The 21846-nt window shown below is 40.1% G+C and overlaps 1 protein-coding gene and 1 non-coding gene across 5 annotated transcripts in view; both read left to right on the forward strand.

The window, feature by feature from the left end:
* The window catches only part of Ndufaf2 (NADH:ubiquinone oxidoreductase complex assembly factor 2), a 106215-nt gene that overhangs the window by 43995 nt on the left and 40374 nt on the right, over nucleotides 1–21846 (forward strand). For 2 of the 4 annotated variants that reach the window (XR_005870009.1, XM_040729135.1), the window contains exons 1-2: nucleotides 4982–5246; nucleotides 17839–17928. Coding sequence is in view for 3 of the 4 variants with exons in the window: in XM_040729135.1 (XP_040585069.1) it covers nucleotides 5051–5246; nucleotides 17839–17928 (286 nt within the window). In the remaining variant the exon portion in view is untranslated. Of the gene's footprint in view, nucleotides 1–4981; nucleotides 5247–17838; nucleotides 17929–21846 lie in introns of those variants that run through there. The other 2 variants (XM_040729133.1, XM_040729134.1) reach the window with 2 other exon arrangements.
* On the forward strand, nucleotides 16265–16401 carry LOC121133234. The gene has a single exon (XR_005870024.1). It is a non-coding gene; the product is annotated as a small nucleolar RNA SNORA2/SNORA34 family (small nucleolar RNA).

The following is a 21846-nucleotide window of genomic DNA, read 5'->3' on the forward strand; positions in this document are numbered from 1 at the left end:
TGTCCAGATAGCTCATTAAAAACCCGACCATGACCAAATAGATTTGTCACTAGTGGGCCAGAGTCATTTAAAGAAAATACATTTGTGTATTTGGACTCAATACTACTATTCATATTCTGAACAAACAGTACTTTTCTATGTGTGTATGTGTATGGTGTGAGTACAGGCATATTAGGGTGGGTAAAGTTCAGGGAAGGGTAAATCACTGCAAATCATACATCACTACCAATGATCAAATCAACAGGCATGCCACACGAACTGTAACAGCCTAACCTTCTATACTGAGCATGATATATCCAATGAGCCATCCTCAGTTACCATAAGAGCCTACCCAACTACTCCACAGTAGAGGCATCTGTAAGAGTTGCAGCTCAGTTCACCTGCTGTGGTGGAAGACTTAGTGGGAGTCAGCCAGAGCTGAGTTCAACATGAAACTGAGAGTTGGGTAACTAGAGATGTTTATAAGAAGGCCCTATGTTTCACACTGAAAAGGCTTAGACAGGAGGGATTTTTCACAATACTGGATGTTTCCACTGTAGGAAGAGGGACCAAAAATAGAGAAAATCTTGTTAAATTAAACATGGCTGCTATGCTGCTTCATGGAACATATCTGCTTACCAATGATATAGCAACAGACACAACTGTTATAGTTATTAACAGTTAGACAAAGTTAATACAATTATAAAAAGCTAATAAAATTGCAAAGATATTCACCAGGGCTCATTACAGCAAGCTATAGTATTTGTTTATATGTTTGAGTCTAGATTTTAGTAAATAGACTAATATAACTGAAAACCACCAGAGGGAAGTAAGCACTATGACACATAATTGACCTACATCTACCTAGAAGAACCACAAGCTTAATACAAATCAGAATGCTGTGCATAGAGAGTAGATACCATAGAATTCTTAACAAAATCAAGGAAATTCTGTGACCTAACCATTGTACATCTTCAGACAGCTCGGGTTCCCCCTTAAACATTTTGTGGAGCTGCAGCAACACCCACCAAGATGGCTTGTGCATAGCAGAAGCCTTATATAGGTTTAATCCATAATAACCTCAAATATAATCATTTAATATATTATCTTTTAGAGCAGTTAGAGATCAGAGAAACACTGAGCAGAGATGCATCCCTAGTTCCTATTTATGCAGAACATTTCCCACCTATCAATGTCTCTTCCCAAAGTAGCACATTATCTTCACCAGCATGGAAGGTTCAAGTGTGGTGGTGTATATCCTATGGGTTTGCAAAGTTGATAATTACCTATAGTTGATTTTTTTGTTTTACTGTTTGCTGATCCACCCAGCTCCCAAATAAATACACTGAATCTTATTCCTTCTTACCAATTCTCCGTCTAACTTTGCTTGTTTCTAGCCAGCTATCTTTTGCCCCTGGGCTTTTATCTTTCTCTATTTCTTCATACCTTTGTTTACTTCTTACTCTGTGGCTTGCAGTGATCTTGATGTCCTCTATTCCTTTTTTATCCTTCCTTGATCTTCTCTTCCCAGATTCATATGAGACCATAAAAGTAACCACAACCATCTTTAGCAAAAGGAATAAAAACAGGTATTTTGCTACTTGGGAGGTTTGAAAATGTAGAACTATACTCCTCATAACAGAAAGCCAGTGAAGCAGACCAGAGCACCCAGCAACAAACCTGTCTATTTCAGCAAAGATGCCAGGTGTGATGGGGAAAGGATAGTCTCTTGAATAAATGGTGCTGTCAAACTGTGTAGCCCCTTAAGATAATGAAATTAGACCTCCACCTAGCACGATATACAGAATCAACTCAAAGTGAATTATAGACTTAAATGCTAGATCTAGAATAAGACAGATAAGAAAGCCTGTGACCTTAATGAAAGCATAGTTTACAAATATGAAAAGGATGGGATTACATCAAGTTGAAATCTTCTGTGCAGTAAATTAAGCAGTCATCAGAGTGATTATGTAACTACCAAAGGGAAAAATACTTGCAAGCTGCATCTGTTAGCTTTCCATTGCTGTAACAGAATACCCGACAGCAGTGAATATTGAGGACAGGTTTGTTTTGGAGCAAAGTGGCTGCATTGCTCTTTAACCTTTGGTCAGGTGGTGTACGGAGTGTAGATTGTTTGATGGACTGGAACAACTTATGTCATGATACCCGGGAAGTGAGACAGACAGGAAGAGGTTGTGGTTCTACTATGACCTTCACAGTGACACCCTGAATGAACCTACTTCCACGAAGCCCTGCATAGTGAACATTCTGTGTTCTCTTAATAATGAATGCTGCAGCTTGAGGAACTGAGCCTTGGCAGGACATTGCAGACTCTAACTATAGCACCACACATCTTAAATATATCTTCTTCTTCTTCTTCTTCTTCTTCTTCTTCTTCTTCTTCTTCTTCTTCTTCTTCTTCTTCTTCTTCTTCTTCTCTCCTCCTCCTCCTCCTCCTCCTCCCAGTTGATCATAGTGAATGATCTTTTTTATGTGATGAATTTGTTGAGGTTTTCACATCCATGTTCAGCATCCATATCAACCTATAATTTCCTGTTCTTGTATTGTCTTTGTAGCTTTACTACCAGGATAATGCTGGTAGCATTGCCAAATGGGTAACGAGTTTACTCTCAATTCTTTTGGAGTTTAGAAAGATTAGTGTAATCATTATTTTCTTGTTGCTAGGACCAAATATCTGACAGAAAGCAACCTAAGAGAGGAGAGGACATAGCCCATGTCTGCAGCATGGAAACAGAGGAAGTAGGACCACGCTGTAAACATTAGTATCCATCCCTAGTGACTCATTCCTCCAAAGCACTGCCGCTTAAGTTTCCCACAGCTGCCAGCTGGAAACCAAGTGTTCCAACCCAGCAGCCTATGGAAGACATTTCACTTTCAAACCACCCTATTTGATAAAATTCAGCAGTGAAACCATTAGGTCTCAGGATGTTTTCTTTATAGGAAACTTTACTACTTGTTCAGTCTTCATCCTCATTTTTAGGTACAGAAATTTTTATTTCTTCATGATTTGGTGTTGATTTATGTATATTTTAAGCTACTATCTACCTGTAGCATCTCTTCTAAGGGACTTCAATAACAGGAACATATCTGGGAACGAGGAAGCTAATAATTTGGGTGTCTGTTTTGTGAGTGGACTAGAATTTACCAAATTCAAGATGAAACTGCGACTGATTTATTTAAAAAAATATATGAAGCAAGCATCACTATAGCATGCTTACCAGTCACCCAGTGCTTCAGGGGTCATGAGTGCTCTACACCATGCCGTAATTGTACCCCACCCAGATAAGAAAGGGCCACCCCATAGTGACAGCCCTCATCACATCTGGCCAGCTTCTCTCATTGCCTGTCCTTTCCAGTGTTTAATCCTGAAGTTATTATCAGTTTCTGGGGGAAAATGTGCCAGCAGTAAAAGCCGCTAAGGCTGCTCTGACCTTGGTAGCATTAGACATCTTGTCTACTTCCCTTCAGCAACTGAACTACTGGTCTTCACCATGCTCTCTAACTCTACACAATCAAACTCTATCCCATGAGGGACCTGTATTCTTCCACCCTATGGTGAGCACTGACACACATACACACTCAAAAAAAAAAATGAAGCTAACACATGTAATATTTACCACGTACTTGTCACTATTAGCACTTTGGTTTTTATTTTATTTTATTTTATTAACCATATCTTGCAGACAAACCATGACACAGAAAGTTACATAGTACTAAAGAAGATAGGCCGGTAAGGACAATATTCGGAGAAGACATAGGACTGTTTGTGACAAAAATGTGAGGGCACCCAAGTAAAGCATTGTAAACAAACGCTTGGCAGGTTCACTGAATAGCTGGAGTTATAGAAGTGATCCTGATAGTTTTGGTCATAGGCATAAAAGTTAAAGCAGTGGGAGCTGACCTCTGTTGTGTCATTGATATAACTCCCAGGAGTCAGTGTGCAATAGCAGTGGGTCTCATCCATCGTGTCAACAGATACTGGAGTGACCTGTGTGAAGGGCACGATCTAAGCTCCACAATACGAGGCAAGCATTGAAATGCACTCAGTATTGCTGTGCCAGCATTCTATTCCTTTTTTGCTTTGGATTTCACTCTGGAAGACTTAATGCTTCAATATGTTTTAATAATATGACAAGTTCCTAACCTACAAATTAGTTGAATTCTAAAAGTTCTATGTAAGCAGCTTATTTAAATTCAACTCATTTTCCATAGAAATTGTGTTATAAATTATAGTTCAGTTTTCAGAATAATTCACAGATCTCACTTAATCTATAATGTATCTGAATTATTGCATATTAATAAAAGTGTATTGATTAGCAGTGAAACCAAGAGAGATGCAATAACTTCACTTTTTTAAATGAGAATAAAGAATATATATGATACATGTTTTTCCAAGTGGGCTTGACTCAGCCATAATAGTAAAAAGCAGAACAAAAAGAAAGCCCAACTTAAGCGGCCATTTTTCTGAGGACTAAGGAACTGGGTGCTGAGGTTTTTTATTTTTCCAGTCTTTCTATCAGCCAGTCAGTGCTATTGTCACAGAATGGTGCAAGGCCAAGGCAGGATTGGAAATAGGTGTGCCAAGTATTTTTTAAATGAATTTGGAAAACAGAGGTAGGAAAAGAGGGAGACAATGTGAGCCTGGTTATATGGACACTTTTTGTAGCATAGGAATGGCTATATTAGAATATATTCTTGAATCCATTTGAAAATTTGATCTTACTCTAAATACTATCCCTCATAATGAAGCGTTTTTTTTTAAAAACATGGTTTTCCTTAATTATAAGTGTGAAGATTTTTACAAGAATTAAGGTAGAAAAATAACACCTACCCGAACAATATATGTAATTGTCACTCTATAAACAGTGCTGCTCACCTCCAGACCAGCCAGGTAACAATGAGCAGTAACCCACAGTAACAGCATCGTCTGTTTGTTATGTCACTGAGCTACACTGTATTATATCCCTGTGGACCTCACAATCTTAGAAAAAGTAATGTTATGCCCAGGACACGGGGCCTCCGAAAATGACCACCACAGAACCAAGTGCCCATGCAAACACACCCACACCGGGCTTTAATAAGAACAGTCCAGCAGCACTGGCACCTAACCGGAGAGAGGAAAGCTCCGAACCAGCAGGGGAGTGGACTTACAAAGGGAAAAACACAGGCTAGGGGAGTGCAAGCCTGGGCATTTTCTGATTGGCTCAGTGGGGGATGCTTCCTGGGTCGATTGGCCCTGGGGTTAGGTAAGCACTTGGAAATTTCTTTTAGAGCATCTGGAGACCTGTTCGGGTATCTGGTGACCATGATAAAATGGATGTCTGTTTCCTCGGTGTCAGGTTAATTCTGCAGGATGTGGGGGCACTGGAGCAAGTTTTAGGTATTTGTGGTTTTCCCGGGAACTGGGTTCAGGGTCCAAGTCAGCAGTAGCTTAAGATGGTGTCCATCCTAAAATGGCATCAGTCTTGCCTGCTGGTGCCTGGCCGCTCATTAGCAGATATGGGAAAGTGCCTTACTTACTTACTACTGAACACAAAGAACACTTAGTCCATTGCTTGTGTCTTGGTAACCAACCCACTCTCCATCCGAAGGCAAACTTCATTCATGAATTCTGAAATCTCCATCCCAGTAACACCAGATCTTCCTCTTGTGACTTTAGTCTTTGTCTTCTTTCTGGTTTCTTAGGTTGGGTTCTGGTTTTGATTTTGGGTTTGTGTCTTTTTTTGTTTTTGTTTGTTTATTTACTTGTTTTGGGACAAGGTATCACTGTGTAGCCAAGGCTGGCCCTGTTCAGTTGATGACTGCCACATTCCATTAGATGATTATGTGGTCTTCCTTATCTCAGAATAGATCTCCATTTACTAATGATAAATATTGCTTGGTGGTTAGCTAAATTAAATAGATTAATGAAGGGTATTATTAATTTCATGGATTGATAAATTTAATTTTTAAAAATTAATATTAATGTACCAATAAACATACTCTATTTTCATTAAAATGTTTTTATGTAAAAACTGTCATCTCTCCTGTGAACTAGGAGCAGTTGCTGGCAGCACAGCCCTTGACTCTTTTATGGCCTGTGGCAAATGACCAAGTCCTCGATTTCTTTGAAAGTTTTTGAGTCTAGAAATCAATTTCTAAAAAATTGTTTTGAGTCTAAAAGTTACAGGATATCTATATTTACTATATTTCAAATCTGAAGCAAAATTTGGACTAGGCTTTACAGGTGTTGTAATTTTAAAATTCTCTACATTCTAGTAGCTGCTACTCTATTTTTAGGTTGAAAATAGTTTTTTTCATACAACATATTCTGATCACAGCTTCTCCTTAGTTCCCCAACCACACAAATCCATGCCCTTCTTTCTCTCTAGAAAACAGGCAAACAAAACAAAGCAGAATAAAAAAAGAAAAAGGGGAAGAAGCAGCAGCACAAGAAACACACATGCACAAGACAAGAGCCTCTAAAAACACAAAATTGGAAATCATAATATATAAGCAAAAGATTCATAAGACAAAAAAAAAAACCTCCCAAACAAAGCAAAATGAGACAAAAACACCACTGAGTTCATTATGCAGTGGCCTCTGCTGCTGGGCATGGGTCTACTATTCCCATCAGACTCCATTGGAGAAAATTAATTTCCCCTTTGACAGTGCAAATGGATTGGAGATAGCTACTTGGTTAAGGGTGGAGCTCTGGAATTTGTGTCCACCCTCCCATCTCAGAACTGAGTTCCTGTCTGGTTTGAACCTGTGTGGGTCCTATAAATGCTGCCACAGTCTCTGAGTTCACATGTGGGTCAGTCTTGGTGTGTCTGGAAGACAGTGTTTCCGTGGTGACATTCATCTCCTCTGGCTCATACAATGTTTCAGCTTCCTCTTCCCAGGGTTCTCTGAGACCTGAAGGGAGGGGTTTGATGGAGACATCTCGTTTAGGACTGAGTGTTTCAAAGTCTCACTGTGTTAGTACAGTCTCACTCTGTACACTGTTCAGTTGTCATTCTCTGTGCTTCTCTTTTTAATTAATTCCCATTCTCCTTTTACTTCTTTAAGCTTTGCAGGTGTTGTAAGTGTATATCTCTCCAAATTTAGTAATATTTAGTAGTATTTGCTACCATTTTCATTAATTCCAGCCATTTCTCATTCAACTGCTCTATTAATAATCCCGGGTGTTTAAGTTAGGTATTCAATGTGATAATCAAATACTTAATTATAATGACTTGTACTTCACTGTGACTATTTACTGAACTTTCAGATGGGGTTTTATTAGAATTTGCTTTCTTTAGCTACCTAGTTTTGTTCTAGAACAAAGCTTTTCTATCACAGTCACACATTTCCTCTTATTTTAAAAGTCTTTTTGTTTGGGCATGGTGGCTCAGTTTGTTTGATTTTGAAACTATAGATTAACCACAATATTTCTTCCTTACCTTTCCTCCTTCCAAACCACCCATATGCCCCTTCCCACTCTCCTCCAAATTCATAGCCTCTTTTTTCATAATTTATTATTGTATGCATATATGTATTTTGATATTCATATTCCCAAATATAACCTATTGCATCCATATAATATAAGCTACTTAAAAGATGTCTTCAGAACTCTAGAACTCTAAGACAGAGATGTGAGTGTGTGTGTGTGCGTGTGTGTGTGTGTGTGTGTGTTGTGCAGGTACTGAGGTTTGAACGGGCCACACACATTCTAGGCAGGTATTCTATGACTGTGCTTCATCCCCAGCTATTTTTAGAACTTTAAATTTTTGTCTGAATACAATGTTATTTTTAAATTAGGAAATATGCTGTACACTGATGCATGTTTTCTTAAATTGTGATATTCTTCATTTGCGGTTCCAGAGTTAAATTTTATTACACACTTGCTTATTCTTTCTCTCTTTACATACTTTTTTAGGCCCTCCAGCTTTTGCAGTCCAAAAGATTAAGCCATGTGCTTTGTGGTACAATTGCTTTTTTTTTCCTACCATTCCTTGTGAAGACCCATATCTATAGGAAGCCTAATACTGTTTTACCTGATCTCTGAACTCACTGGTGGTCTTAGGAATTCAGAGAGCGTATCTACAAGGCCTCTTTAGTTGCTTTTTAAAATTTCTTACCTGCTGATACCCACACAGCTAGTCTTCCAAGCTCACATAAATATGGGTAGGCTATGCCAAATTATAGAATCATGAAATTTCCAAGCAGGAATGTTTCATATAATCACTACAGAAAAATAATACCTTATGATAGTTCTTAGTAAATGTTAGTTTTCAACTGGATATTTGTAATGATTCCACATACAAAAATGCTTCCATTAAAATGTGTGCTATTTTCTTTACCAGATGTGTCTTGGGTAAGTTAATCACTCATCCTCTTTCTCTCATCTGTAAAAGGTTATTTTAAAGATGAGATGTAATATATGAAAGACATTTAAACATTGCCTGGTCCATGGCTGTGTCCTAATAAATAAATGCTGCATCTGAGGAACTTCAGTCAAATTCTAATGTAAGTCATGTGTAAAATGGCTTTCAGTCTAAGTTCCAATTTTGGTTCTTATAATTGAGATTCATTTTACATACAATGTTTCAGAGTATCAAAATTTAGTACTTCAAATCTAATGTCCATAGTTGAGGTTCTTGACTTTTCAGTAGGCTTGACTTTCATACATTATACATTGGTGCTTCTAAGTCTGCTTTTATATGCAGAGTTGAATCTTTTATAGCTAAAATTATCAGCTGGCTGCACTGTTTGCTGCCCCTGTGATAAAAGGCCAAAAGTCAGTGAGACTTTCAAGATCTTATCCTGGCTTTCTATCTATTTTGTGACCATTTCTCCAAGCCAGAAACTCCTATCGAACATCAAAAGCCTGAAGCTTGCTTATTTACAAGGGACAGCCAGGCCAACCTCCCTTTGCAACCCAGCTTTGCCTGCAGCTACACTCAGCTTTCATGCTGTTGGCTGTTTGGGGAGTACTGGGCTGAATGTAGACAGGTAAAAACCCTCACCATGCTTGTATCTCTATCATGCTGTCCATCTTTCTCCCCCCCGCCCAGTGCCCCCCCACCCCATCCCCATCCGAGAGCCACGGTCTCACACTGTAGTTCAGGATAACTACAGTAAGTTTTAGGAGCCTACCATGTAGCCAGAAAGAGAAATGTAGGGGTTAGTTTTGTTGTTGTTGAGTTTGACACAAACTAGAGTTTTCTGTGAAGAGTCAGTCTCAACTGAGAAAATGTCTCAGATTGACCTATAAGCAAGTCTGTGGAACATTTTCTTGATTAATGATTGATATGGGAGGACCCAGCTTACTCTGGGTGGTTCTACCCCTGGGCAGGTTCTCCTGGGTTGTATCAGAAAGACTGAGCAAGCCACGGGAGCAAGCCAGCTAGCAGCATTCCTCCATGGTCTCTGCTTCAGTTCCTGTCCTGACTTCCCTTCCTGATGGACTATAAGCTGTAAAATGAAATAAACCGCTTCATCTCCAAATCGCTTTTCGTCTTCATCACAGAAATATCTCGGGAGTTCTGAAGCTCTGAAATTTAAAGATTAAAGACTATGCCAATGTCTGCCATGGCCTGTGAGGATGCATAAAGAAAGAGGTGGTCTAGGGAAAGATGCAGGAGTCTGCCCTCATTCCCTAGGGCCACTGGTGTCTCTTGCCACAGGGATCTATCTGTCAGTAGTCTTGCTCACCTGCAGAGTAACTAAGACTGCATGAAGTAGGATGTGTTGTAGCAAAGCTGGCAACTCTTCATCATAGATTCATTGTAGAAAACTGTGGTTTCATTGTGGCAGGTTGATAAAGATGTGTGATACACTTAAACTGAAGTCATTCCCTGTGGTACTCTCTGCCCTGAACAAGTCCCTTTCCTCTTTCCAGATGTTCATCTACACTACTTTAAAATCTAGATTCTGTGTGTGCGTGTGTGTGTGTGTGTGTGTGTGTGTGTGCGTGTGTGTGAATGTATGTGTGTGTGTGAATGTCTGTGTGTGTGTGTGAATGTGTGTGTGTGAATGTCTGTGTGTGTGTGAATGTCTGTGTGTGTGTGAGAATGTATGTGTGTGTGTGAGAATGTATGTGTGTGCGCGTGTGTGTGAATGTATGTGTGTGTGTGTGAATGTGTGTGTGTGAATGTCTGTGTGTGTGCGTGTGTGTGTCTGTGTGTGTGCGCGCATGCAAGTCAAGTAAACTCAAGTGTGGGTGTTTTTCTTCTCCTGGCTCTTAGCTGTTCACTCTCTCAGGTGGCAAAACAGAGATCTGTTTCTTCCAGGGTCACTTTAGTTGTCAAAGCAAATATGTAGGGAGATTTGGGGGATGTCTTTCAAATAAGTGGGAATATATAGATAAAATTTCTAGAATTGCTAGGTTGAACCTGCATTTGCAATTTTGACAACTCTTTCTAAACTGTTGCCAAGTTTAATTCCTACAGTGGGCACTAAATGCTTTTGTCCTAGTTTTCTCTGGGTTATCTGTTAATGTCCTTGGGATATTTTTCTGTTTACTGTTGGTCTTTTGTTAGTGACTCATGGAGCTCTTTTATATGTTTAAGAGTGACTGTTAATAATACATATGCATATGGGTATCCATGACAACATTAACTGCAGTGCAGAGCACTGGAAATGGTTTACATGACCAAGCCTCGTAAGTCTCCTGAATGCACAGGGGAGTATTCTGAAAGTTACATGTGTAATATGCCACCATACTGAATTGTAATGCTCATATGAAAGCATGGCTTTTAAATTAAGCCATCTGTATTAAACATGTATACATTTTCCTTGTCATTATTCCCCAAACACAGCACAAGTATATGTATGTCTGGATGGGGATGAGTGGTATGAAACACTGGTTTCTGGATTAAGATGGCTGTTGAACTCATGAACCTATAGTAGCTAAAGTTGCCTGCCTAAGATTTACACATAGTGGGTCCTTTAACATATCATCGTGAATGGCGAGGGGCCCATGAGTCCCCACCCCTAGCTGAGGAGAGATATTGTCAGTTAATAGTTGCTATGGGAGGTCAAGTAATTTTCTTTAGTGGTGGAGCTACTAGTAAGCTGTCTGCTTCAGGGGAAAAAAAAACTAACTCATGCCAGCAACTTCAATTAAACTCAGTGGGTCACATAAGCACCACACAAAAGAATGTGGGGGGGGGGATGTGTTGGGAAAAGAGTAATCAAGAATAGAACTGAATAAGAGAGGGTAATGAGAACTAAATATGATAAAAATACATTGGATACATACACAAGACTGTTAAAAAAGTTTAGGGTTCAGCGGTTAAGTGCACTGATTGCTTTTCCAGAGAACCCAGGTTCAATTCCCAGCACCCACACGGCAGCTCACAATTGTCTGTAACTGGAGTTCCAGGGGATATGACACCTTCACACCAATGCACATAAAATGAAGTTAAATAAATTCTGTTTAAATTTTTTAAAAGATCATTTCTGGTAAGAACTAATGGGACTGGAACTGTAGCTCAATTGATAGAGCACTTTGCCTAGCAAATGCAAGACCATGAAGTCCTTTGGGAAAACATTCTAAGACTAACAATAAAGTCTATGTCCTGAAAATAGTGCATAGATAATAGAAAACACCAGATCTTTCCCAACAAAACATACTCTGGTTACTGTTTTTGTAGAATTTTAACCAACAATAAATGGTCCTAGCCCTTTCAACCTGTCAGTGGGTATAGTTTGGCATTTCAGATACACACACACACACACACACACACACACACACACACAAAGGTGTGTGCCTGCCAATTTCATGGAATTCCTGAAAACACTTTACCATCTCTATTATTCCTTCCTATTTTGAGTAAAAAAAAAAAAAAAAGATGATAGGCAGGCTGTAGGGCAGGGGACACAAAACATTGTTTTGCTGTGATAGATCTTTTATGTCACAGAAGAAAGAATTTCTTTGGTGATCAATCTGCTAAATTGTACTATTGCGCTTTATCTCTTCTTCCTCAGGTCTTGAAGCTTTGCCTCAATTGTAAAACTAAGTTTTTGTAGCATACCTGATATATGTTCTTTAATTGACATAAATTTCCTTTAGTATGAGTTTAACTCACTTTATTGGTATTCTGTGTTAAAATGTGTTTTTGATTGAAATAGAATTGCATCAGTTTTCCCCTCCCTTCCCTCCCTCCAGCACTCCCAGCTACCCATTATTATTGCTACATACATGCATATGTATGTGTATGTATGTGTGCACAAGTATATATAAATACAACCTGCTGAGTCCTTTTTTGTTGTTTGTATGCATATGGTTTGAAGGCTGACCTCTGTGCATTGGACATCCAATAAGGGCCTTCTCCCTAGGAGACCCTAACTCTCCTCCTCCCAGTAGTCATTGGTTGCCTGAAGTTTTTTGTCCATTGGTAGGACCCTATGAAATTTCTGTTTCTACATACACATGTCTGGTGATAATGTTGTTGTTAGTGCAGGCAGTTCCAGGAGAAACCATTTCCCAGCAGACTTTCTGGTTGTGGTGGTTTGAATAAGAACGGCTCCCAGGCTCATATGATATGTTTCAGAATAAGAATGGCTCCCAGGCTCATATGATATGTTTCAGAATAAGAACGGCTCCCAGGCTCATATGATATGTTTGAGAATAAGAATGGCTCCCAGGCTCATATGATATGTTTCAGAATAAGAATGGCTCCCAGGCTCATATGATATGTTTGAGAATAAGAATGGCTCCCAGGCTCATATGATATGTTTCAGAATAAGAATAGCTCCCAGGCTCATATGATATGTTTCAGAATAAGAATGGCTCCCAGGCTCATATGATATGTTTCAGAATAAGAATGGCTCCCAGGCTCATATGATATGTTTCAGAATAAGAATGGCTCCCAGGCTCATATGATATGTTTCAGAATAAGAATGGCTCCCAGGCTCATATGATATGTTTGAGAAAAAGAATGGCTCCCAGGCTCATATGATATGTTTGAGAATAAGAACGGCTCCCAGGCTCATATGATATGTTTGAGAATAAGAATGGCTCCCAGGCTCATATGATATGTTTGAGAATAAGAATGGCTCCCAGGCTCATATGATATGTTTGAGAATAAGAACGGCTCCCAGGCTCATATGATATGTTTGAGAATAAGAATGGCTCCCAGGCTCATATGATATGTTTGAGAATTTGGTCCCCAGTTGTTGACATATTTGGAAAGGGTTAGGAGATGCAGCCCTGTTGGAAGAGTTGCCTGCCTTGGTCATGGTGTTTTGTCACAACAATCGAAAGTAACTAAGACACTGGTGTTAAGACTTTTCACCCCCTCTTTCACTGTGTTCCCTGAGCCCCAGATGCAGGAGCTGTGATGCAGATGTGTCTGTTAGAGCTGGGCTCAGCATGCAGTGCTGCTGTCTGCATTGTATCCAGTGGTGGATTTACAGCATTTGCTGTAAAGAGAGGGAGGGAGCCTCCTTTGATGAGGGGTGACAGCAACATGTATCTAGGAAAGGTGGCTTGGTGCACAGAGCATTCACGAGGCTGGATTTGATGGCTAATTCTGAAAGCAGCAGGTTTTATCTTTATCTTCACATTTAAAACACAACTGAGGGGAGAAAATGTTAACACACTTACATGGAGCTTCCTTTTCATCAAAATGTCAGAATATACTCAAACTGAATTCAGACATGAGAATTTTCATATTTTATGCACCAGAAAACTTCTGCATGAATATAACCTTGTCAGCACATGTGCCTGTATGTGTATCTATATATAGTTTATTAAGTGTTAATAATAGGCCGTTTCAGGTGATGGGATTTTGTATGGTTTTAATTTTCAAACAATTGCCTGTAGTCTGCAGTCAGTGTTTAGCGATTACTTTCTTGGGTAACATAAGGGATGTTTTCTACATTCTTAAAATATGCTGGTAAAGGAGAATGGGTTTTCCTTTTTAATTGTTTTAGAGACAGCAGTTACTTTGACTTTTAGCCTAATCCTTGCCATTTACTAGCTGAGACGTGCAGGTCTACAGATGAACAATTATAGATATGTTAAAGTTCAGTGACAGGGGCTGGAACCAGAAGGCCTCATTCCCTCCTGGAGCCTGTTTGCTGGTGCTCTGCCTCCAGTTAATGAATTACACTCTTGTATGCTTCAATGTCTTTATTTATAAACTAAAGTAACGGTGCTTCATGGAATTATAGGTGTGAAAGATCTGAGTGTGAGAGCTGACACTTTGAGATTGCTAGAGGAAAATATAAGTAAAGCACTTCCCGATATAGGCATGGCAAGGATTTTGTGAAAACATGTTACACAGTGACAATCCCAGCTCTAAAGGCTGATGAAACATAACATTTATAGGAAAAAGAACAAAACTAGAGATTGTGTTAAACAAAGTAAGACACTCAGACAATATTTCGTGTGTGTGTGTGTGTGTGTGTGTGTGTGTGTGTGTGTGTGTGTGTGTGTGTGTGTAGTAAAAGTAGAAAAGAAACCATGAGAGGAAAGGAAGAGATCTTAAGGAAGGGGACTTGGGGGGTAGAGGGTGGTGGACATGAGAGGAAAGGAAGAGATCTTAAGGAAGGGGACTTGGGGGGGTAGAGGGTGGTGGACATGAGAGGAAAGGAAGAGATCTTAAGGAAGGGGAACTGGGGGTAGAGGGTGGTGGACATGAGAGGAAAGGAAGAGATCTTAAGGAAGGGGACTTGGGGGTAGAGGGTGGTGGACATGAGAGGAAAGGAAGAGATCTTAAGGAAGGGGACTTGGGGGGGTAGAGGGTGGTGGACATGAGAGGAAAGGAAGAGATCTTAAGGAAGGGGACTTGGGGGGTAGAGGGTGGTGGACATGAGAGGAAAGGAAGAGATCTTAAGGAAGGGGACTTGGGGGGTAGAGGGTGGTGGACATGAGAGGAAAGGAACAGATCTTAAGGAAGGGGACTTGGGGGGGTAGAGGGTGGTGGACATGAGAGGAAAGGAAGAGATCTTAAGGAAGGGGACTTGGGGGGTAGAGGGTGGTGGACATGAGAGGAAAGGAAGAGATCTTAAGGAAGGGGACTTGGGGGGTAGAGGGTGGTGGACATGAGAGGAAAGGAAGAGATCTTAAGGAAGGGGACTTGGGGGGTAGAGGGTGGTGGACATGAGAGGAAAGGAAGAGATCTTAAGGAAGGGGACTTGGGGGGTAGAGGGTGGTGGACATGAGAGGAAAGGAAGAGATCTTAAGGAAGGGGACTTGGGGGTAGAGGGTGGTGGACATGAGAGGAAAGGAAGAGATCTTAAGGAAGGGGACTTGGGGGTAGAGGGTGGTGGACATGAGAGGAAAGGAAGAGATCTTAAGGAAGGGGACTTGGGGGTAGAGGGTGGTGGACTGTATGTAACATGAAAGGTAAAGCAGAGATCTAAATGGGAAAATAGGGTCCCAGCCATTAGAGAGGCAGGAAGAAGGAGACGAGATGAATGAGAATAAAACGCTGGCTATGGCCCAGTTGGTAGTGAGGAGGTAGAAGCAGAAGGATCACAATTTCAAGGTTATCCTTGACTGTATGGTGCATTTGAGGCCAGCCTGGGATACATGAGACTCTGCCTCAGAAAACAACAAGGCCAGTGAGATAGGTCAGCTGGTAAAGCATTTGCCTAATACCTAGGATCCACATGGTGAAAAAAGCATGATAACATATCTATGTATATGTATGCATATGAAAATGCTATAATGCTAACTTATAAAACTTATCTCAATGCCTGGCATGTAGCAGACAGATCATAAATATTAATTTTGTGTTCTCGTTCACAACCTGGTCATTTTGGGACTCAAGGTAATTGTGCATAACACAATGTTACAAAATGAAGAGTAAATATAATACAAACAAGATGTCGATGTTAAGTCTGACATTGCCTGTCCCAGACACTGCAGCCTGGTTATACTGGCTGCTCTGCGCTTCATATGTTACTGACCTGTCTAGACAGACCAGTGTGCTCTGCAGTATGGTTACCTAAGTAGGTTCTAAATGACTCTTTGGACTTACAGCTAACTCTTGTATCTATTTTAATGTATTTATGAACTAAAAATACAATAAGTATATGAATGGGGACATTTTAGGGATACGTATTAATGACTCCCAAAGAAAAGTCAACTTGGGCCTGGAGAGATAGCTCATTGGTTAAGAACACTAGCTGGTCTTACAGAGGTCCTGAATCAATTCCCAGCAACCACATGATGGCTCACAACCATTGAAAGGAGATCTGGTGCCCTCTTCTGGCTTGCAGGGATACATGCGGACAGAACACCATATGCACAATAAATAAAATCATTTTTAAAAATTGCTAATTTTTGGCCCTGAATCAAGGCCAGCAGTGTGCTGATGCTTTTGGTTTCACGCAGGTGCCTAAACCGATGTCTTTCTATGGTCTGTTGGCCATTTCAGAGATTTTAAAATGTTATGGTCAGTTCATTAGAAAAAAACATCTGGAAAAAAGAAAAGTCAATTTAATCAAGAATGTCAATTGGAATATTATAAAGTATGGCAAAATGTGGCAAAGATGATACTGAATGGCAAGACTGGGACTTAAGAACAGAATAAAACAAACAAAATTGACTCTCAGTTTTGGACTTTGTGCTCTGAAGTCTCCTTCTCATTTCTGGATCCTCATAACCTTTCTGGCTCCCAAGCCTAGGCAGAAAACCTGACAAGCTTCAGGTCTGGGGAGAGACTCTGCCTTAAAGGAATAAGGTATCCAATGCCCTCCTCTGGTCTCTGCAAGCACACACACATTAACATACAGACAAATGAGTAAAGAATAAGGATGCTCAGTACTTGCTCTGCCTGCCTTTCCATCCATATGCAAGTATTTTCAAATTGTTTGAGAGCCTTAGATGAAATCTTAGTATTAGATAAAAACCATATGAATACATAAGTATTCTGATGTGCAAGCATAGTTTATCGTGTCCACTTGTATTTGTATGCATCTTGGAGTCTTTGGAAGTGGCTTAATATGTAAAATGCCTGCCACATAAGCATGAGGGCCTGAGTTTGGATCCCCAACACTCAAGTCAAAATCCAGTTGTGGTAGCACACATCTGCAGTCCCAGTTCTGACAAGACAGAAACGTGCAGTCCATTGGTCAGCCAGCCTTGCTAAATAAAGACAAAATAAGAGACAAAGTAAACAAATGAAGAAAATGTGGTAGGTAGTATTGGAGAAAGACTACTGATAATGGGCATGCTTACTTGATCATGGTCTATGATCTTTTTAGTGAGTTGTTGGATTTAGTTCCATGCCTGTTGCTCTTCTCCATGTTTCTCTTTACTCTCTGTTTTCCTACTTCTGTACTGCCACCTGTCCACTTTAGCTGTGTATACAGATGAGAAAGAGAGACTTCACAGGGAACAGTTCCAAACCTGAAGTTTCTCCTGGTATGCCTTATCTGAGACTCACCAGCCTTTCTCCTGTCCTTACATTACCTTGAGGTAGTGAACCAGATGGGTCACAGACTCCAACCTAGTGTGCTGTGGAACCTGGTGCAGCCTGAGTACAATGGAAAGAGACAGCCAGAGTCTTGCAGTCTCTTACACACTTACCAAGGGTTATGGATTAAGTTCCATGGGCAGTTACAGTAGCTAGTGATTCTGATTTTTAAGAATCAGACACTGTAGTTATTAATATACCGCAAGACTAATTGATTGCTTTCTTTAAATAGAATCTAGATTTGTTCTATAAAAATTAATTTCTCATACAATGCTAGAAAGTACTTAAAACTTGCCACAGTTTAGGAACTCTAAGCAAAATTTATTCTTTTTCCTGATAATTTAATAGTTTTGCATATAAAGTGGTATGCAATAATCAAAAGAGAAGATAGAACCTGTCATGGTGTAGGCTCATGTCAAATGTTCACTTGATCTTACAGGACAGATTATTCGAGAGAAAAGAATTGTAGAAGCGGCAAACAGAAAAGAGCTAGACTATGAAGCAGGAGACATCCCAACAGAGTGGGAAGGTAAGTGTTCACCTCCAATAGGATGTTCTGAAAGGCAAAGCATTCAATGTTCTACAAAGTTAGAGTACTTCTCCATGGAAACACTTTTAAACTTTATTTCTGGAACATTGCATTTATTTGCAATTTTTAAAGGTAACAGAGTTTATGGGAGTGCATGTCTGGCACCAAGGGTTGTGGAGCTCCATCAGGACTGGGGTTGTGGTGAGGCATGCAGACCAAGCTCCTGCCGTGTGAGACTCAAGGAGTCTTCTCATGCCCATGCGCATGCACAGCCCCAGGCTAGAGTTCTTTTTCCAGCATTCACTAACTCTTGAACTTGGGAAAGTAACATATTTTGGGTCTTCATTTTCTCCTTTGTGTCTTATGGCGAATACGTACATGATGCTCTTTTGGAGTATTTATCTACCTCACAAGAACCCGGGTACCTGGTTTCCTCTTAAATGAAGGATGGATAATTGACGCTTACCTGAGAAGGACGTTGAAGTAGAAAGCTACACATAGTAGCTCGTGCCTATGATCTTAGCACTTAGGAGCTGAAGCAGGGAGATTGCCTAAACCTCAAGGCCAGCTTTGGCTACATAGTCAATTTTAGGTTAGTCTGGGCTGTAGTGTGAGACTCTGCCTCAAAAACATTTTTTTTTCATATAAAAGACCAGGTGGACCTGTTATGCCACATAAAAAGCTGAGTGCAGCTGCCTGTGCACCTGTAACTCCAGTGCTGTCTGGAGTGGAAACAGAGGATCACTGGGGTTTGCTGCCTGTTCAGTGAGAAACAGTCTGTTTCAAGGAAATGGAGCAGCTAGTAATAGAATACCCAGTGTCCTTATCTGACCTGTGTAAGTAAGGGCACATGTGCTGATATGTGTGTGTGTGTCTGTGTGTGTGTGTGAGAGAGATAGATAGAGAGAGAGAGAGAGAGAGAGAGAGAGAGAGAGAGAGAGAGAGAGAGAGCACGAGCACATGCATATGTGCACAGACGTGTACACACAAACACTAAAGCTTGACTAAAATACCCACATCTGTCTTCTGCATTGCTTAATACTTGCCAAGTGTTACCTGTGGTATGTATGCCCTTTCCCTATGTCATTATGATGTTTGATCATATCAGCAATCCTATAATTCAGATACTATATTTATTCATGTTTCATCTACAGAATATCTAAGCTCCAGTAAGTTTAGATCAATTGCTGGGATACACAGTTTTATCCAAACAGAACCCTTGATTCTTAGTGGTCATAACATGGTAGCTTCCATGTGGTAGCCACAAGTATTATGTCCCACTTATGGTAACGTATGCCTGTAAATACCATTGCAGTGATACCCATTTCTGCTCACTATTAGAACATTAGGACTATGAGAAAAGAGCTATGTGTGGCTAGAAAACTGAGCTTGTTTTCTTGTGAAATGCAGTCTCTGTTAGCAACTTCTAGAAGGAGCAATTGAGCTTTATTTTCCCAGATTGCCTACATTTGCAAATCTCAAGTAATGCTTGTGCCTTCTTATGAGCCCATTTTGTCATTTTCCCAATAATAGTATAGAATTAAAATGTTTATAGAAATAAATTAAGTTATAAATAAACAAATAGGTAATGGCTAATTTTTCAGCCTTTGAGACTTTCAGAGAATTGGAATGAAGTTTTAATGCTTTTTACGACTCTGTCCTGATCTAGTAATTCAGCATACTATCCCCATGGGACATATTCTTAAAAAATATAAATCAGCCAAATACTGAAACACAAGCACTTTTACAGTGGCACACATCAATTAAGTGTAAAGAATAAGTACTTTGTGCCATGAAAATATTAACAAATATATACAACACTATGTACAGGGAAGTGGGGGGTGGAGGCTAATGAAGTCATTGATACCAACACCAAACGAGCCTTTTCAATCCAGATGAATAAAAGTTGACGTTTTTAATCGTTAATATTAAAATACTGGTATCTACCAGTTGCCTGCTACCATCCAATAAGGATCAAATAAATAGTGTGGCTTTAATTCATTTATCTAGGAAGTTGTTGACTTCCTAGAGCATACATTCAGGAGTGGAAGAAAGACTAAACTAGATTAAGCACTAAACTACATAATATGCTAATGACCATAGAAAATGAAATAGGAAAGGGACAAATAGACGACTTTGAAAGCTTTTGCAATTTTAATTTGTGTTTAGAAAGACCTTGCTGGTTGATTTGTTTTTGGTTTTGCTTTGTTTTGCATAAATACTGAAGAAAGATCTGTCTCTGCCATAACGAGAGAGGGGCATTACTAAAGCAAGTACAAAGGCCCTGAGGCAAAGACCTGCTCCAGTGATTAAGGAATGCCTAGGAAGCCAGTTTGACTACAAGAGGGGCTAGAGAAAGCTATGGGAGATAAGTTTAGAGTGCTAAGAGAATTAGAAGAACTGAGGGCAATGGCACCCAAACGTGGAATCAGAATGTTTTCTTATATTAAGACAAAGAATAATTGTGACTTGGAGCAGATTAGCAGCAGGAATGGGAGGAAGCAGATACATTCTGGAACAATGTAAACGTAGAGCCAGTGGAATTGTTGACACATTCGACACAAAGAATGTGAGTTATGGTGCCAAGCCTTCTGGTCTCATTCTGAGAAAATGCAGTAGCTGATGGCTGTAACGGGAACAACAGATTAGGGGGGAGTGAAACCAGCTTTGGAAGTGGTAAATTTGAGGAGTCCGTTCAATATCCGATTAGAAATGGGGAAACTGAGTCAAGAATTCAGTGGAGCAGGGTGGTGGTGACATATACCTCTGATCCCAGCACTCAGGAGGCAAAGGTAGGCAGATCTCTGAGATCCTGGAAAACCAAGACTACACAGAGAAACCCTGTCTTGGAGGGTAAAAAAGAATTCAGTGGAAATAATGTCGATTGGAAATAAAAATATTAAGTTTCCAGCAAACAAATAGTGAGGTGAGATGAAATCACAAAGCCAGGGAGTGTAAACAGGAAGTACACAAAAGACTGGAGCCCGTGCCCTTCAGGGTTACAACAATGGAGACAAGAGGAGTGACAAGAAAATGAGAAAAATTAAAAAGTTCACATTCTGGAAGCCGGTCATCAGGAAGGAAAATGTGGTGTGCATTGTCACATGAACCCTGAAGATTAACCGTTTGCTTTACGATTAGACAGGTCAGTACTAATCTTGACAAAAGCAGTTCAGTAGACTTTGGGGTTATCTGTAAAGAAAGTTAAGCCACAAGACCATACCTTTAGAGAAAGGCAGGGTGTTGACTGTCCTGGAGATTGGGGAAATGCGAGGGTTTTTCAGTGCTTATGGTGAAGATCCAATCCCAAAGAAAGCTTATATCAGCTGAAAGCCCTTTAGAAGGGAAAGTACTCAAGCCTGGTCCATACAGGAAGAGCACAGAAATCCCTTCAGTAGGAATAGTGGAAAAGCTGGTGTGGGTAGATGAGACAGTGAGAACTTATGTCAACTCCTGGTTCCTCCTACTGAGTCAAGACTGCTTAGAATCTTCCCAAAGCTAACAGGGTTTAAACTTTCATCTGTCTTCTAAGTCTATGACATTTTGTTTCCCTGTTGTCAGGATTGAACCTCCGGTCTTGGACATGACAAGTTACAGCCCCAGCTCTTTCACATTACATTGTATTAGATTCTCTTTTATTAAACTGTATTATGTTGCATTTAACCTACCTCTTTAGTAACTCCACTAACACCTCCTTTTCCTTCAGGTGTGGGGTAGATGTTGACTCTATTTGGAACCTTTTCTGATCCCACTCTAAGCCAACCCATAGTCCCAGATTAGACACTTTTGTTTTCACTGACTTCTTTGCCCTCCTCTTACCACTTAACACACTGTAGTGAATTTCCTGTTTATTTTTGTCTCCTGCTCTTGAACTTGAAGATTGTTTAGTGTAGAGTCCCGACTTGCCCATCACTATAT

Source organism: Mesocricetus auratus, unplaced genomic scaffold (genome assembly GCF_017639785.1).
Source record: "Mesocricetus auratus isolate SY011 unplaced genomic scaffold, BCM_Maur_2.0 Super-Scaffold_100020, whole genome shotgun sequence".
Lineage (NCBI taxonomy): Eukaryota > Metazoa > Chordata > Mammalia > Rodentia > Cricetidae > Mesocricetus > Mesocricetus auratus.